Raw genomic sequence first — 18,936 nt, forward strand, 5'->3', positions numbered from 1 at the left:
GCTAATTTGCAATGCAATTTTAAATGCTGCAATCCTATATAATAAAAGGCCAAGTGTGTTTATCCGAAGCTGTCATGCGCAGTAGACTGCGCGCAAGGACAAACACACCTGGCGTGTGGTGAAGTGGGTGGGACCCGGGCATGACGCAGGCGGGCCAGATGCTGGGGCCGACTGCCGAGAGACGGAGAGCTCTAAAGAGGGGATAGAGAGAGCAGAAGAGGGGGGGATAAAGAGAGAGACGGCAAAAGAGGAGAGAGAGAGACGGCAAAAGAGGAGAGAGAGAGAGACGGCAAAAGAGGAGAGAGAGAGAGACGGCAAAAGAGGAGAGAGAGAGACGGCAAAAGAGGAGAGAGAGAGAGAGACGGCAAAAGAGGAGAGAGAGACGGCAAAAGAGGAGAGAGAGACGGCAAAAGAGGAGAGAGAGACGGCAAAAGAGGAGAGAGAGAGACGGCAAAAGAGGAGAGAGAGAGAGAGACGGCAAAAGAGGAGAGAGAGAGAGAGACGGCAAAAGAGGAGAGAGAGAGAGAGACGGCAAAAGAGGAGAGAGAGAGAGAGACGGCAAAAGAGGAGAGAGAGAGAGAGACGGCAAAAGAGGAGAGAGAGAGAGAGACGGCAAAAGAGGAGAGAGAGAGAGAGACGGCAAAAGAGGAGAGAGAGAGAGAGACGGCAAAAGAGGAGAGAGAGAGAGAGACGGCAAAAGAGGAGAGAGAGAGAGAGACGGCAAAAGAGGAGAGAGAGAGAGAGACGGCAAAAGAGGAGAGAGAGAGAGAGACGGCAAAAGAGGAGAGAGAGAGAGAGACGGCAAAAGAGGAGAGAGAGAGAGAGACGGCAAAAGAGGAGAGAGAGAGAGAGACGGCAAAAGAGGAGAGAGAGAGAGAGACGGCAAAAGAGGAGAGAGAGAGAGAGACGGCAAAAGAGGAGAGAGAGAGAGAGACGGCAAAAGAGGAGAGAGAGAGAGAGACGGCAAAAGAGGAGAGAGAGAGAGACGGCAAAAGAGGAGAGAGAGAGAGAGACGGCAAAAGAGGAGAGAGAGAGAGAGACGGCAAAAGAGGAGAGAGAGAGAGAGACGGCAAAAGAGGAGAGAGAGAGAGAGACGGCAAAAGAGGGGAGAGAGAGAGAGACGGCAAAAGAGGAGAGAGAGAGAGAGACGGCAAAAGAGGAGAGAGAGAGAGAGACGGCAAAAGAGGAGAGAGAGAGAGAGACGGCAAAAGAGGAGAGAGAGAGAGAGACGGCAAAAGAGGAGAGAGAGAGAGACGGCAAAAGAGGAGAGAGAGAGAGAGACGGCAAAAGAGGAGAGAGAGAGAGAGACGGCAAAAGAGGAGAGAGAGAGAGAGACGGCAAAAGAGGAGAGAGAGAGAGAGACGGCAAAAGAGGAGAGAGAGAGAGAGACGGCAAAAGAGGAGAGAGAGAGAGAGAGAGACGGCAAAAGAGGAGAGAGAGAGAGAGACGGCAAAAGAGGAGAGAGAGAGAGAGACGGCAAAAGAGGAGAGAGAGAGAGAGACGGCAAAAGAGGAGAGAGAGAGAGAGACGGCAAAAGAGGAGAGAGAGAGAGAGACGGCAAAAGAGGAGAGAGAGAGAGAGACGGCAAAAGAGGAGAGAGAGAGAGAGACGGCAAAAGAGGAGAGAGAGAGAGAGACGGCAAAAGAGGAGAGAGAGAGAGAGACGGCAAAAGAGGAGAGAGAGAGAGAGACGGCAAAAGAGGAGAGAGAGAGAGAGACGGCAAAAGAGGAGAGAGAGAGAGAGACGGCAAAAGAGGAGAGAGAGAGAGAGACGGCAAAAGAGGAGAGAGAGAGAGAGACGGCAAAAGAGGAGAGAGAGAGAGAGACGGCAAAAGAGGAGAGAGAGAGAGAGACGGCAAAAGAGGAGAGAGAGAGAGAGACGGCAAAAGAGGAGAGAGAGAGAGAGACGGCAAAAGAGGAGAGAGAGAGAGAGACGGCAAAAGAGGAGAGAGAGAGAGAGACGGCAAAAGAGGAGAGAGAGAGAGAGACGGCAAAAGAGGAGAGAGAGAGAGAGACGGCAAAAGAGGAGAGAGAGAGAGAGACGGCAAAAGAGGAGAGAGAGAGGGACGGCAAAAGAGGGGGGGGAGAGGGAGACGGCAAAAGAGGGGGGGGAGGGAGAGACGGCAAAAGAGAGGGGGGGTTAGAGAGAGCAAAGGGTTGGACCGCTGTACTGCAAAAAATGGCCCGTGTACACGGGCTTTAGGACAAGTATATTATAAAATGTATTCTTAAGTTAACACATCGCACTTGAGCTGGTGTTTTAGTTTAACTACCTAGTTTAAAACTGAATTTCATTTTAGAATGACTTACCTGCAGAAAATCTCATCACAGAAAGTGAAAAAGTCTCTCTGGGCACAAAAGTAGCCCTTTTTTTAGCTAGTGAAATGTCAATACCTAGGTGTCATTTGTGCCAAATATCTACATATTTACTGGACCTCAATCCTGTTCTTGATCCTGGAAGTAGCGGATCTATTGCAGTTTGTAATTCATTCTGCACCCTGTGCTTTACTACAGTGTGAGGCGTGACCGCTGGCTGCTTGTGATGTACTGTACATTGTGCACCCCCGGTGCTTTATATCAGTGTGAGACGTAACCACTGGCTGTGTGTGATGTAGTGTAGTACTTTCTGCACCCTGTGCTTTACTACAGTGTGAGACGTAACCACTGGCTGCCTGTAGTGTAGTACATTCTGCAGCCTGTGCTTTACATCAGTGTGAGACGTAACCGCTGGCTGCCTGTAGTGTAGTACATTCTGCAGCCTGTGCTTTACATCAGTGTGAGACGTAACCGCTGGCTGCATGTGATGTAGTACATTCTGCACCCGGTGCTTTACATCAGTGTGAGACGTAACCACTGGCTGTGTGTGATGTAGTGTAGTACTTTCTGCACCCTGTGCTTTACTACAGTGTGAGACGTAACCGCTGGCTGCCTGTAGTGTAGTACATTCTGCAGCCTGTGCTTTACATCAGTGTGAGACGTAACCGCTGGCTGCATGTGATGTTGTACATTCTGCACCCGGTGCTTTACTACAGTGTGAGACTTAACCGCTGGCGGCCTGTAGTGTAGTACATTCTGCACCCGGTGCTTTACTACAGTGTGAGACTTAACCGCTGGCGGCCTGTAGTGTAGTACATTCTGCACCCGGTGCTTTACTACAGTGTGAGACGTAACCGCTGGCTGCCTGTAGTGTAGTACATTCTGCAGCCTGTGACGGCTATTGTCCCATTTGGCATAGACATATATGCTGGATAGATCATGTGCACAAAGCTTGTTTGTGAACTCGGTTCAGCTACTTTCTAAAATGGAGCAACCAACAATCCTGAAATTAAATTCAGAAACAGACTAATACTTAAGAACTTTGTAAAATGCTTCTAGCTTAGTGGATGTCGTGTCTGGTTCACGTTCTTAGAAATCTGGGTTTAAATTCAATATTTTTGTTATTTTGCCAATATTGTGCCTGTGTTTTGCCTTTCTGTGGTTGCAGCATAAACTATTTAAAGTGCTTATTTTTAATCCATTTAAAAGCCTTTGAAGTTGCTGCTTGTACGGCTCACATGTATCGCTAATGCTTATAACATTTCATTAGTAAGATTACTGCTTTTAATTAGCCCTGGCTGAATGTCTCATGAGATCCCTACTCATAACAGTGCTACATCACAACACAGCAAACTGTCATTCACAAGCTGCCATTTAGTCATTTAAAATCCCCAATATCTGTTTTATAGATCAGGTACTGCTTTTATGTGGCTTGTTTCTGAACTGTATCGGAAGCTGTTTATAGAAATGTTATTGCTAGTGGTCTGACTGATTTGTGTTTAACTTTTTCTTCGTTTTTTGTTTTTTTTTTCCCCTTTTCAGTGATGACCTTTTCTCTTTACCCTACTGCCCTGGAAAGACACTAGTTGTTGGAGCATCATATGTGGCATTAGAGTGTGCTGGATTTCTGGCCGGAATTGGATGTGACGTCACTGTAATGGTGCGATCCATATTTCTTCGCGGTTTTGACCAAGAAATGGCTAATAAAGCTGGCACGTACATGGAAACGCATGGTGTGAAATTCATCAAGAAATTTGTGCCAATCTCTGTAAGTAACAGGATCTTAATCTGGTCTGGCTGTGTGAGGGTCCAGCTAGTGTGTTTAGGGGTGCAGATAGCCTAGGATTGGGGACCTCTGCCACAAGAACCAGTATTCTGTAAGATCTTTAGTTTCTGATGGGTTTATGATACTCAGATGTAGGGCTGCAACTAACTATTATTTTCATAATCGATTAATCTGCCGATTATTTTTTCGATTAATCGACTAATCGGATAAAAAGAGAATCAATAATAGTTTTCTATGTTTTAAATAAAATCCACATAATGAGTGTTACAAATATAAACTTCAGACTAAAACTGTACATTAACACAACAGTTTCTTCAATTTTTAATCAGCAGAGCACAGTTTTATAATTAAACAAAACCACAAACTGTTTGAAAAGAGGTAGAACTAGAAAGAGACTATCACTGTTAATAACATTCTGTTGTTCACTCTCTCAGAAACTTTGCATTGAAATGCAAACATCTCAGCATGTCCACATGCTTCTGGCTAAGTCTGGTTCTCTGTTTGCAGCTATATTTCCTGCAGCAGAGAAAAGGCTGTTGAGGTGTATAAGTAGGGTTTTGCCAATTTCACCAAAGTGGGATATTTATCTTTGTTAGCTCTTCACCAATGCTAAGTGTTTTCTACCTTGGCAAGGGGCCTCTCAATAAAGTAACCCTTGACTTCATTCTAACATAAAAATATCTTGAATATCTATGTGCAATGGTAAATAACCAGCTATAAGGTTAGGGGAAATATCTAGTCCGCTCTAAAAATAATGGATATATACTTATAAAGGTTGAATCTAGTACATATCACAATTTATTAAAAATATAAAAAAAAAAAAAAATCGCTAAGGACTGTATATCAATTACAGGACACAGCCTTACACATTTATTTTTACAGTACATATAATCGGCAATAGCAAGCAATACGCTAATAATTGTGCAAACAGATAATAGTGCACGTCAATTTAAATAACTCCCATCAATCTAGGGGCAAGGTGTAAACAACAAGCTTGGCACTATATCATGAAAAGCATAGTTCCAAATCACCAGATTTAATATAAACAATCCAAATGACTATTATATCTGTGTTGCACATAAGCCAGGGGTAGTTGTAAACTTATACTGTCCTGAAAAAGTGAAAAGTAAAATGTCTGTAGACGTCCTTTAGGCTAAGGACATAACCATAAAACACAATACCATATGCAGGAGTTCATTGGAGTGAAGCAGCTGGTGTTGTGCACAGACCAACTAATTGCAACTCGATTAATCGATTATGAGATTCGTTGACAACTATTTTCATAATCGATTATTATCGATTATGACGATTAGTTGTTGCAGCTCTACTCAGATGAGTCAGAATAGACTTTACCGTCACTACATAAGGTTATATCCGCAAAAATATTTAGAGGTGTTTTTGTTTTTTTCTATATTGGAAAGGATCAGTTTGCTTCATGCTCGCAAAAAAATTCTGCACACATGAATCTTTTTTTCTAGCTAACCTTCTGAATTGTTCTGTGAGACAGGCGCTGGATCGGCATTCTGAGGTTCAGTATTTTAAGTCATTGTGATGGTTTTTTTGCAGGTTGAGAAATTAGAGGACGGTGCTCCAGGAAAACTCAAAGTTGTCGCAAAAGCAACAGAGGGAGATCAGATTATCGAAGGAGAATATAACACCGTACGTTATTTATGTTCTGATAAAACACACTTGTGTGATGTATTTATAGGAGATCATAAAACTCCAAACTTAAATGCTTCTACTTTTAAAACTGAAACATGCTCATGTGCTTTGCCCGTTAAAGCCTGAGAGGTCTAGAGTACTTGTTCTTGCACAATATTTTGCTTAAGTACAGTGTCGCGTAAATGAACAATTGTCCTTTGTCACTTTCTCTTCCGTAGGTTTTAGTTGCTGTGGGAAGAGACTCGTGTACCAAAAATATTGGCCTTGAGAAGGTTGGTGTTAAAGTTAATGAGAGGTAAGTTCTGTGTGTTGTGTACAACATGGTTGTCAAACGCATGATTTCCAGTAATAGTTTAATAAATAAACAAGTTTGGTACATTCTAAAAATAGTCTTAATCTTTAGTCTGACCATGATTTGCCTTAAAGGGACCTGAAGCCTAACATTTTTTCCTTCATGAATCGGTGCATGTAGTTTTAAATTTACTTCTATTTAATCTTCATTCTCTTGGTATTCTATATTGAAAAGCATAGCTAGGTAGGTTCAGGAGCAGCAATGCATTACTGGGAGCTAACTGCTGATTGGTGGCTGCACATTTATGCCTCTTGTTTCTGGCTCACCAGATGTATTGAGCTAGTTCTAAGTAATGCGCTGCTGCTCCTTCAACTAAGAGAATGGTGCAGATTTCTAAAATAAAGTGCATTTTAAGCTGTATAAAATAGCATGCTCTGTCAATCCTGAAAGTGTTCATGTCCCTTTTAATTACAGCTTAACTCTGTCATTGATTGTACAACTGTAGAAGTCTACAGCTTATCCCGGCACTCTGTGGTCATCTGTAGACACTTTCTTTAGTTTGCCTTTCCAATTATTCCCAAAGATGTTCAGTGGGGTTGAGGTCCTTGCTCTTCTGTAGACTTCAGATACACCTGGCACAGCTTAGGATCATTGTCCTGCTGAACAAGGGATGGGTATGCCCCTGCACTAGTGGCACTTCTCTTTGTGATTTTGTTCAAGTCAACAACTCCAGAATAGGCAAAGCACCCCCATGCCTGATTATTTCCTACACCACATTTTAAAGGGATACTAAACTCAATTATTTTTTTCTTTTGTGATACAGATAGCGTAGCAATTTTAAGCAACTTTCTAATTTACTACTTTTTTTTTCAAGTTTTCTTGCCATCTTTATTTGAAAAGCAGGAATGCAAAGCTTATGAGTCGGACCATTTTTGGTTCACCTGGGTAGTGCTTGCTGATTGGTGGCTACATTCCCCAATGCAGAACATAGTGCGATCTGCGATGTTATCGCAGAAACTGCAGCATGCCCGCAGAAAAAATAAGAAGGTCCGTTGTGCACTGTGCAGAGAATTTTCCTCAACTCCAATTTATTCAGCAGATTTTTTTTTTTTTCTCTGATTGGCCATTCTCATGAGCAGTGATTTCAAATACCTAGCAACAACTGACACGTACTACAAACAGTTTTTGTGCAGTGCAATTATTGGCGGCTGCTGAAATTGATTGATGCACTATTTTTGTGACTTAGTTTGAACCGCCAGAACGGGGGAGGAGTTGTTTTCACACTTGCTCTGTCTGTTTAAAACTTGAGTCCCTTCCCTGGATTGCTGTCGCCTTATCGTGTGCAGGAGGAGGTGGTGAGCAGTGCACTAATTAGTATGTCAATTGGTTATTGTCGTTGCCCTTCTATTCCTTTAACGATGCAGGGAAGAGCAGAATGGATTAATGTCCTGCAAGTGGGAGAGGTGTGAGTTATAGCCGCTCTTCTGAAAGTTGCTTCTGCCCACTATCTCCCTTGCCTTGTGCCTTTATCTCCCCAGCATGTCAGTGAAGTGTAACGGGAGGAGGAGGGGTTACCCTTATATTGGCATTTGAAATTGTTAATTTAGCATGTGGTATCCCCACCTATTCTTAAAGTTTGTGGCCGCGCGTACCAGCTATAGATAAGCTTTGTAAACACAGCCAGCAGAAGAAATTACACTCCCAGTGTGATAAAGCAGAGATAAGGTAATAAAATGTTGATTTTCCATTGTTCTCTCAAAGTATTGGTGATTGTTTTAAGGACAGATATAAGATAAAGAAGCAGGTATATTTGCACAATGTGATACAGTAATGAGATTGGATTATACCTACAAGCTCAACCCATTTTATTAGGCTGTGGCTTCAAAACACAAAATCAGAGCTTTAATATACAGAAATAAACCTTAAAAAGCTAATTTTCATACATTTTTTTTACTCTGCAGTTGGTAAAAAAAGCAATTGTAAACACATTAAGGGAAAAACTATTTTACAGTATACTGTCCCTTTTAACTCTGATTTCAGCAAGAGCATTGAGAGTTCTGTTTTGTTTAAAATTTATTTTCTGTGACCTGTGTCCCTCAGACAGGCAGCTGTTATTTTGTCCAACAGTTAACCCTTCCTACATAAAACTTTTGATGCTGTAAGGCTCGGGAGTTTGATATAGAGCACCAACTGCAAAGCAAATATTTAGATGTGTTTCTAATTTTTATTTTAAAATAGTTACTGTTGCCCTGTATTTTCAGAGGAGTTTTGGTTTTAGTCACAGCTTTACTGAAACTATTTTCATTAAAAGGCAGAGACGAGCTGTAAATCAGTCCCTTCTAGTCTTGTATTCATGCTAACCCCATGCATTGAATTCATGATTTGTCCCATTAAAATATATATAATATTCAATAGTTTTCAATGCAGGGGTAAAAATGTGTTTGTGTGTTCTAGTGTATGTATGTCATACATACATATACCGTGTGTGTGTGTATATATATATATATATATATATATATATATATATATATATATATATATTATTATTATTATTATTATTATTATTATTATTATTATTATTATTATTATTATTATTATTATTATTATTATTATTATTATTATTATTATTATTATTATTATTATTATTATTATTATTATTATTATTATTATTATTATTTATTATTATTATTTATTATTATTTATTATTATTTATTATTTATTATTTATTATTTATTATTTATTATTTATTATTTATTATTTATTATTATTATTTATTATTATTATTTATTATTATTATTTATTATTATTATTTATTATTATTATTTATTATTATTATTTATTATTTCAAAATGACCTGCAGAAATTTTTTTACTGCAAAAAATCTCATCGCAGAAAGTGAAAAAAGTTCTGCTTCTGGGGCTACATTTAGAAACCAATAAGCAGGTGCTATCCAGGGTGCTGAACCTAAAATGGGCTGGCTCCTAAGCTTTACATTCCTTCTTTACAAATAAAGATAGCAAGAGACTGAAGAAAAATTGATAATAGGAGTACATTAGGGCAGCAAATTTAAGCAACTTTCTATCTGAACCATTAACCTTTTAATGCCGTTGTGTTCCGTCACAACAGCACTGGGCTTTAAAGCCGTTATGACGGAATACGTCATCCCAAATGGCTGTCCTGAAGCCTACTAGGCTTGCAGGATTTGATTGCGGTCTGGAGGGCGTTCCTAGCGTCATAGGGACGCCCCCCAGACCCGATCCCATAATTGAAATCTCGCGATCGTGATTTCAATTTGTCTACATCGGAACGTTGTTCTGGTGTAGACTTTATAACCCTGTCATGAAAGGGTTAAATAACTTTTTGGGGGGTTAGTATCCCTTTAATTCTACTTCTTACACACTGGTGTTAGGGTTTGATATGGACATCCTTTTAAATAAACTCTGCAACCAGATGATTAGTAATGATCTTCTGTAAAAGCCTTAACAGGCGCACTAGTAGAATTAATGTCGTGGTAATTGTTAAATAGAATTCATGGGTGTTGAGATGATACCCTTTGAATTGAATTAGTGTCATAACTAGATATGTGCATTTGGGTTGTTATAACTTTTAAAAACGAATGCTGACTATAATGGCCACCATCAGCATTCGGCTCTTTTCAGAGCCTGATTTGCGCTTGTGAATGTGCCACACACAAATCGGTTTATAATACATGCTTCTCTGGTTACAAATATGTAAGTTACTGTTACTTGTAAATTTGTATTTTGCAGTAATGTAAAGATCTTTTTCATTTTAAGTCATGTGAAATCTGTCTACCTGTAGATTTTAGTTGTTTATATCTCATGGTATTTGTTTTTTTTTTTTTTTTTTTGTTCTTTCCCCTCTTCCATCTATGACAGAAACGGGAAGATTCCAGTGAATGATCAGGAGCAAACAAACGTGCCTCATATTTACGCTATTGGGGACATCTTAGATGGAAAGTGGGAACTGACTCCAGTGGCTATCCAGGCCGGGAGACTGTTGGCCCGGAGACTATATGGCGGCTCCACCATTAAGGTATAGTTTCTCTCTTTAATATCTATAGAAAAATGTGCTGCCTGAGCTCAAGACTTCAGTTACAGATATCCCAAGAGCACTAATTTGTGCAGATGTTTATTATAATATGCCAACAAGTTCCTGAGAGAATTCATAAGATGAAGTCCCTGAATAAGGTTTTTACCATAGAATAGAAAAGGGAAGGCACAGGTGACACAAAGCTAGTGGGGTGTATGAAACAAAACGGTATCCGCCCCAAATCCACTAACAACCCTCTCCAGTCTCACTAGGTCCTGTATTATGTGCAGCTGGTTTTCTTGCGCTCTCCTATCGTTCTCTTCTTTAGTGAGTTGGCTTCATAGACCCAGGAACTGCTGACGGTTAAGGGGGCTTTTATTTTTTTTTAAACTGTTAAGTTTTAGTTTTGCTACCATATTGTTATGCAATTGTCCCTAATTTTAAAGGCCTCTTATATAATCGCCTCTGCTGAGAACAAATTAGGGAAAGAGCTACTCGCAATATTTTCTGCTCCTTTTAATTATAAATTGGCCCACAGCAAGAACAGAAGAGTTGATAAAGCATATGTACAAGAATACTGCCTTTATGTCCTACTGATCATACGTTTAGTGTAATGTCCTCAGCAGCAGACATACAGTTAAGGAAGTTAGTAAATGGAATTCCTCCAGTTTGTGGCATCACTTGGGAAGATGCTGAAGCCGCGCTGCCTGGATCTGAGTCACAATAGTAATAGGCAGCTATTACTAAATGTGTATATCCCTTAACTCTCTTCTCTGTCTGTTACAGTGTGATTATATCAATGTTCCTACAACTGTGTTTACGCCCCTGGAGTACGGCTGCTGCGGGTATTCTGAGGAGAAGGCCACTGAAATCTTTGGAGAAGAAAACTTGGAGGTATCTGAAGCTTAAATACTAAACCTTTGTGCATTTTGTAGGCCTTTAATTCTATGTTCCACATAAGTGTTCCCATTGTTCTGTATTGACAATGTCACATCCCTTTCTTTCCTCTATTTTTTTTTTTTTTTAGATTTATCACACTCTGTTTTGGCCCCTTGAATGGACAGTCCCAAGTCGTGATAACAACACTTGTTTTGCAAAGATTATCTGCAATAAACAGGATCAGGTAAGTACCTTGGATATGTGCAGTAAACTTTATAATTTTGTTTGTCAAATGGTGCAGCTCGGCCAGTGATTGGGAGCCATAGGACGATGTACATGACATTATGCTGCCTGATATTATATTTTTGCAGGAACGAGTGATCGGGTTCCATGTTTTGGGTCCAAATGCTGGAGAGATTACTCAGGGCTTTGGTGTTGCAATGAAGTGTGGTTTGACAAAAGAGAAACTTGATGAAACCATTGGCATCCATCCCACATGTGCAGAGGTAAGCCTGGGGGGGCAATATTTAGAGCCTGGGGCACAGTCTAAAGTCTGGGGCATGGGCATTACAGAAAGTCAATGGGGCACTAGCTATATGCTTGCACATGCTGACAGTTTTGCTTATGCATTTGCAGTTACAATGAACTAAAACAAGTCAAACCTTTCCTAGTGATGAATTAAAAAAATTATATATATATATGTGTATATATATATATATATATATATATATATATATATGTGTGTATACGTGTGTGTGTGTATATATATATATATATATATATATATATTTTATTTTACACAATTGAACTTGGAAATATTAGATTTTCTCCAACATAGGTGTGTCCGGTCCACGGCGTCATCCTTACTTGTGGGATATTCTCTTCCCCAACAGGAAATGGCAAAGAGCCCAGCAAAGCTGGTCACATGATCCCTCCTAGGCTCCGCCTACCCCAGTCATTCTCTTTGCCGTTGTACAGGCAACATCTCCACGGAGATGGCTTAGAGTTTTTTAGTGTTTAACTGTAGTTTTTATTATTCAATCAAGAGTTTGTTATTTTGAAATAGTGCTGGTATGTACTATTTACTCAGAAACAGAAAAGAGATGAAGATTTCTGTTTGTATGAGGAAAATGATTTTAGCAACCGTAACTAAAATCCATGGCTGTTCCACACAGGACTGTTGAGAGCAATTAACTTCAGTTGGGGGAACAGTGTGCAGTCTCTTGCTGCTTGAGGTATGACACATTCTAACAAGACGATGTAATGCTGGAAGCTGTCATTTTCCCTATGGGATCCGGTAAGCCATGTTTATTACGATCATAAATAAGGGCTTCACAAGGGCTTTTTAAGACTGTAGACTGTTTCTGGGCTAAATCGATTCATTATTAACACATATTTAGCCTTGAGGAATCATTTTATCTGGGTATTTTTGATATAATAATATCGGCAGGCACTGTATTAGACACCTTATTCCTTAGGGGCTTTCCCAAAGCTTAAGCAGAGCCTCATTTTCGCGCCGGTGTGGCGCACTTGTTTTTGAGAGGCATGGCATGCAGTCGCATGTGAGAGGAGCTCTGATACTTAGAAAAGACTTTCTGAAGGCGTCATTTGGTATCGTATTCCCCTTTGGGCTTGGTTGGGTCTCAGCAAAGCAGATACCAGGGACTGTAAAGGGGTTAAAGTTTTAAACGGCTCCGGTTCCGTTATTTTAAGGGTTAAAGCTTCCAAATTTGGTGTGCAATACTTTTAAGGCTTTAAGACACTGTGGTGAAAATTTGGTGAATTTTGAATTTTTCGCAATTGCAGTAATAAAGTGTGTTCAGTTTAAAATTTAAAGTGACAGTAACGGTTTTATTTTAAAACGTTTTTGTACTTTGTTATCAAGTTTATGCCTGTTTAACATGTCTGAACTACCAGATAGACTGTGTTCTGAATGTGGGGAAGCCAGAATTCCTATTCATTTAAATAAATGTGATTTATGTGATAATGACAATGATGCCCAAGATGATTCCTCAAGTGAGGGGAGTAAGCATGGTACTGCATCATTCCCTCCTTCGTCTACACGAGTCTTGCCCACTCAGGAGGCCCCTAGTACATCTAGCGCGCCAATACTCCTTACTATGCAACAATTAACGGCTGTAATGGATAATTCTGTCAAAAACATTTTAGCCAAAATGAACCCTTGTCAGCGTAAGCGTGGCTGCTCTGTTTTAGATACTGAAGAGCATGACGACGCTGATATTAATATCTCTGAAGGGCCCCTAACCCAGTCTGATGGGGCCAGGGAGGTTTTGTCTGAGGGAGAAATTACTGATTCAGGGAACATTTCTCAACAGGCTGAACCTGATGTGATTGCATTTAAATTTAAGTTGGAACATCTCCGCATTCTGCTTAAGGAGGTATTATCCACTCTGGATGATTGTGAAAAGTTGGTCATCCCAGAGAAACTATGTAAAATGGACAAGTTCCTAGAGGTGCCGGGGCTCCCAGAAGCTTTTCCTATACCCAAGCGGGTGGCGGACATTGTTAATAAAGAATGGGAAAGGCCCGGTATTCCTTTCGTCCCTCCCCCCATATTTAAAAAATTGTTTCCTATGGTCGACCCCAGAAAGGACTTATGGCAGACAGTCCCCAAGGTCGAGGGAGCGGTTTCCACTTTAAACAAACGCACCACTATACCCATAGAGGATAGTTGTGCTTTCAAAGATCCTATGGATAAAAAATTAGAAGGTTTGCTTAAAAAGATGTTTGTTCAGCAGGGTTACCTTCTACAACCAATTTCATGCATTGTCCCTGTCGCTACAGCCGCATGTTTCTGGTTCGATGAGCTGATAAAGACGCTCGATAGTGATTCTCCTCCTTATGAGGAGATTATGGACAGAATCAATGCTCTCAAATTGGCTAATTCTTTCACCCTAGACGCCACTTTGCAATTGGCTAGGTTAGCGGCTAAGAATTCTGGGTTTGCTATTGTGGCGCGCAGAGCGCTTTGGTTGAAATCTTGGTCGGCTGATGCGTCTTCCAAGAACAAGCTACTTAACATTCCTTTCAAGGGGAAAACGCTGTTTGGCCCTGACTTGAAAGAGATTATCTCTGATATCACTGGGGGTAAGGGCCACGCCCTTCCTCAGGATCGGCCTTTCAAGGCAAAAAATAGACCTAATTTTCGTCCCTTTCGTAAAAACGGACCAGCCCAAAGTGCTACGTCCTCTAAGCAAGAGGGTAATACTTCTCAAGCCAAGCCAGCTTGGAGACCAATGCAAGGCTGGAACAAGGGAAAGCAGGCCAAGAAACCTGCCACTGCTACCAAGACAGCATGAAATGTTGGCCCCCGATCCGGGACCGGATCTGGTGGGGGGCAGACTCTCTCTCTTCGCTCAGGCTTGGGCAAGAGATGTTCTGGATCCTTGGGCGCTAGAAATAGTCTCCCAAGGTTATCTTCTGGAATTCAAGGGACTTCCCCCAAGGGGGAGGTTCCACAGGTCTCAGTTGTCTTCAGACCACATAAAAAGACAGGCGTTCTTACATTGTGTAGAAGACCTGTTAAAAATGGGAGTGATTCATCCAGTTCCATTAAGAGAACAAGGGATGGGGTTCTACTCCAATCTGTTCATAGTTCCCAAAAAAGAGGGAACGTTCAGACCAATCTTAGATCTCAAGATCTTAAACAAGTTTCTCAAGGTTCCATCGTTCAAGATGGAAACCATTCGAACTATTCTTCCTTCCATCCAGGAAGGTCAATTCATGACCACGGTGGATTTAAAGGATGCGTATCTACATATTCCTATCCACAAGGAACATCATCGGTTCCTAAGGTTCGCATTCCTGGACAAACATTACCAGTTCGTGGCGCTTCCTTTCGGATTAGCCACTGCTCCAAGGATTTTCACAAAGGTACTAGGGTCCCTTCTAGCTGTGCTACGACCAAGGGGCGTTGCGGTAGTACCTTACTTGGACGACATTCTGATTCAAGCGTCGTCCCTTCCTCAAGCAAAGGCTCACACGGACATCGTCCTGGCCTTTCTCAGATCTCACGGATGGAAAGTGAACGTGGAAAAGAGTTCTCTATCCCCGTCAACAAGGGTTCCCTTCTTGGGAACAATTATAGACTCCTTAGAAATGAGGATTTTTCTGACAGAGGTCAGAAAAACAAAACTTCTAGACTCTTGTCGGATACTTCATTCCGTTCCTCTTCCTTCCATAGCTCAGTGCATGGAAGTGATCGGGTTGATGGTAGCGGCAATGGACATAGTTCCTTTTGCGCGCATTCATCTAAGACCATTACAACTGTGCATGCTCAGTCAGTGGAATGGGGACTATACAGACTTGTCTCCGAAGATACAAGTAAATCAGAGGACCAGAGACTCACTCCGTTGGTGGCTGTCCCTGGACAACCTGTCACAAGGGATGACATTCCGCAGACCAGAGTGGGTCATTGTCACGACCGACGCCAGTCTGATGGGCTGGGGCGCGGTCTGGGGATCCCTGAAAGCTCAGGGTCTTTGGTCTCGGGAAGAATCTCTTCTACCGATAAATATTCTGGAACTGAGAGCGATATTCAATGCTCTCAAGGCCTGGCCTCAGCTAGCGAGGACCAAGTTCATACGGTTTCAATCAGACAACATGACAACTGTTGCGTACATCAACCATCAGGGGGGAACAAGGAGTTCCCTAGCGATGGAAGAAGTGACCAAAATCATTCTATGGGCGGAGTCTCACTCCTGCCACCTGTCTGCTATCCACATCCCAGGAGTGGAAAATTGGGAAGCGGATTTTCTGAGTCGTCAGACATTGCATCCGGGGGAGTGGGAACTCCATCCGGAAATCTTTGCCCAAGTCACTCACCTGTGGGGCATTCCAGACATGGATCTGATGGCCTCTCGTCAGAACTTCAAAGTTCCTTGCTACGGGGCCAGATCCAGGGATCCCTAGGCGGCTCTAGTGGATGCACTAGTAGCACCTTGGACCTTCAAACTAGCTTATGTGTTCCCGCCATTTCCTCTCATCCCCAGGCTGGTAGCCAGGATCAATCAGGAGAGGGCGTCGGTGATCTTGATAGCTCCTGCGTGGCCACGCAGGACTTGGTATGCAGATCTGGTGAATATGTCATCGGCTCCACCTTGGAAGCTACCTTTGAGACGAGACCTTCTTGTTCAGGGTCCGTTCGAACATCCGAATCTGGTTTCACTCCAGCTGACTGCTTGGAGATTGAACGCTTGATTTTATCGAAGCGAGGATTCTCAGATTCTGTTATCGATACTCTTGTTCAGGCCAGAAAGCCTGTAACTAGAAAGATTTACCACAAAATTTGGAAAAAAATATATCTGTTGGTGTGAATCTAAAGGATTCCCTTGGGACAAGGTTAAGATTCCTAGGATTCTATCCTTCCTTCAAGAAGGATTGGAAAAAGGATTATCTGCAAGTTCCCTGAAGGGACAGATTTCTGCCTTGTCGGTGTTACTTCACAAAAAGCTGGCAGCTGTGCCAGATGTTCAAGCCTTTGTTCAGGCTCTGGTTAGAATCAAGCCTGTTTACAAACCTTTGACTCCTCCTTGGAGTCTCAATTTAGTTCTTCCAAAAGTTGTTTCTAACAAAAACATTAACCAGGAGATTATCGTACCTTCTCTGTGTCCGAAACCAGTTTCAAAGAAGGAACGTTTGTTGCACAATTTGGATGTTGTTCGCGCTCTAAAATTCTATTTAGATGCTACAAAGGATTTTAGACAAACATCTTCCTTGTTTGTTGTTTATTCAGGTAAAAGGAGAGGTCAAAAAGCAACTTCTACCTCTCTCTCTTTTTGGATTAAAAGCATCATCAGATTGGCTTACGAGACTGCCGGACGGCAGCCTCCCGAAAGAATCACAGCTCATTCCACTAGGGCTGTGGCTTCCACATGGGCCTTCAAGAACGAGGCTTCTGTTGATCAGATATGTAGGGCAGCGACTTGGTCTTCACTGCACACTTTTACCAAATTTTACAAGTTTGATACTTTTGCTTCTTCTGAGGCTATTTTTGGGAGAAAGGTTTTGCAAGCCGTGGTGCCTTCCATTTAGGTGACCTGATTTGCTCCCTCCCTTCATCCGTGTCCTAAAGCTTTGGTATTGGTTCCCACAAGTAAGGATGACGCCGTGGACCGGACACACCTATGTTGGAGAAAACAGAATTTATGTTTACCTGATAAATTTCTTTCTCCAACGGTGTGTCCGGTCCACGGCCCGCCCTGGTTTTTTAATCAGGTCTGATAATTTATTTTCTTTAACTACAGTCACCACGGTACCATATGGTTTCTCCTATGCAAATATTCCTCCTTAACGTCGGTCGAATGACTGGGGTAGGCGGAGCCTAGGAGGGATCATGTGACCAGCTTTGCTGGGCTCTTTGCCATTTCCTGTTGGGGAAGAGAATATCCCACAAGTAAGGATGACGCCGTGGACCGGACACACCGTTGGAGAAAGAAATTTATCAGGTAAACATAAATTCTGTTTTTTTATAAACTAAGACAAGCTGCCTATTTTCATCCACTAATAACATTAACTGTTTAAATGCTAAACTTGCTGCCGAGCTTTACAGTTTTTACCTCTGCCACTTGATACATAACGAGGGAGTTTCATGATTTATCCAGTAGAATTAGGGATTTTCTGTATGTGCCTGATATGTGGGCAGTGCGTTTATGTTGGGGTGTAATGCGCCATGCATGGTGCAGAAGGCTCTGTCTTGGGGTGTAATGCGGTATGTATTGACACAGACTCTTACATTGCAGGTCTTCACTACTATGGATGTCACTAAATCATCTGGAGGAGACATCACTCAGAAGGGTTGCTGAGGTTAGACCCTGCTGTTACCTTCTCCCCAGGATTTCACCTGTGTTGCGCTAACACTATTCCAGCATCTGTTGGGCATGAGCTGCTCATGGGAGAGTTCTCATGAGCGTTGCTGATGTGTTGGCCGCAGTAGAGGTGTCCCTGGGTTTATGTAGCAGCAGGCGTTACTGTTGGATCTGGGCTTGCCTCGGTAGCATTTTACTTAAATGCATCTTTGAAGTCTTTGCTCACTACCCTAAGCTTAGGGAGAACTCTGACTGATCACCTGGGACGGCTCAGACCGTTTGTCATCTTGAATATAGAATATTTTTATTGTACTGTACGCACACACAGCACCTCTGTACATTCTTTGTATTCCGTTCTTTGTACATTTGGAAAGTTTCCATATAGGGAAAAATTGTTGCATTGTAGTTTTCCGTCTGATAGGTTGTGACTGCTGCCTGTTTTATCTAGGATTTATTTATGATCAGAAAAAGTTTCCTAATACCAGAGGATAGGGTTTACCAGAAGCTGAAATACTTTACTTGTCTGATTTAAGCACTGGTGTAATAGCAATGAGCCTGCGTTACTGTCGCCTGCTTGCCCAGCCAGTTCCGTTACTTGTGTGACAGTATGTAGCGAGGACTGTGCTGCAGGTTGTTCATTAGGAGTTTAATTTCTCTGTTGCTTCATTTTCATCTGTCTGAGGTTGCACTGTCCTACGTCTGTAACCTGATGCGCCCAACATCTACTGAAGTGATTCAACATCTTCGGCATTTTAGTTTTTGCTACGTTACTGTCTCTTGCCATTTGAGAGTCTACAAAAAACAATAAATAACAATGTTTTCAATCCTGTGGTGTTGTGTTTATTAACCAAACTATTCAACCCCTTCCTGCCGGTACTAATTTGTTACATCTGATGTTAACAAATCAGTAAAACATTGAAAGCATGTACGACCTTGTGATTTCAATGATGGGATCGGGTCTGGGGGGAGAGCCTATTATGCTAGGCACGCCTTTCAGTCCGAACTACCAGTTAGGAAGCCGTAGCTGCTTCAGAACAGGGTGTTCCATGTCATTGTAACTACGCTAAAACCAAGCACAGTTAGGACGGCAATGAACGTCTTAACTGAGTTAAGGGGTTAAGCAAT

General features: G+C 41.8%; 1 protein-coding gene across 1 annotated transcript in view; it reads left to right on the forward strand.

Annotated features, from left to right (window-relative positions):
- The window catches only part of TXNRD3 (thioredoxin reductase 3), a 44,265-nt gene extending 25,630 nt beyond the window's left edge, over window positions 1-18,635 (forward strand). The window contains exons 9-16 of the mRNA XM_053720841.1: window positions 3,858-4,083; window positions 5,668-5,760; window positions 5,982-6,058; window positions 9,952-10,108; window positions 10,892-10,999; window positions 11,133-11,228; window positions 11,356-11,490; window positions 17,746-18,635. Of these exons, the coding sequence (XP_053576816.1) occupies window positions 3,858-4,083; window positions 5,668-5,760; window positions 5,982-6,058; window positions 9,952-10,108; window positions 10,892-10,999; window positions 11,133-11,228; window positions 11,356-11,490; window positions 17,746-17,808 (955 nt within the window). The 3' untranslated portion in view covers window positions 17,809-18,635. The remainder of the gene's footprint in view (window positions 1-3,857; window positions 4,084-5,667; window positions 5,761-5,981; window positions 6,059-9,951; window positions 10,109-10,891; window positions 11,000-11,132; window positions 11,229-11,355; window positions 11,491-17,745) is intronic.
- Window positions 18,636-18,936: the final 301 nt, after the last annotated feature.

Source organism: Bombina bombina, chromosome 7 (assembly GCF_027579735.1).
Source record: "Bombina bombina isolate aBomBom1 chromosome 7, aBomBom1.pri, whole genome shotgun sequence".
NCBI lineage: Eukaryota > Metazoa > Chordata > Amphibia > Anura > Bombinatoridae > Bombina > Bombina bombina.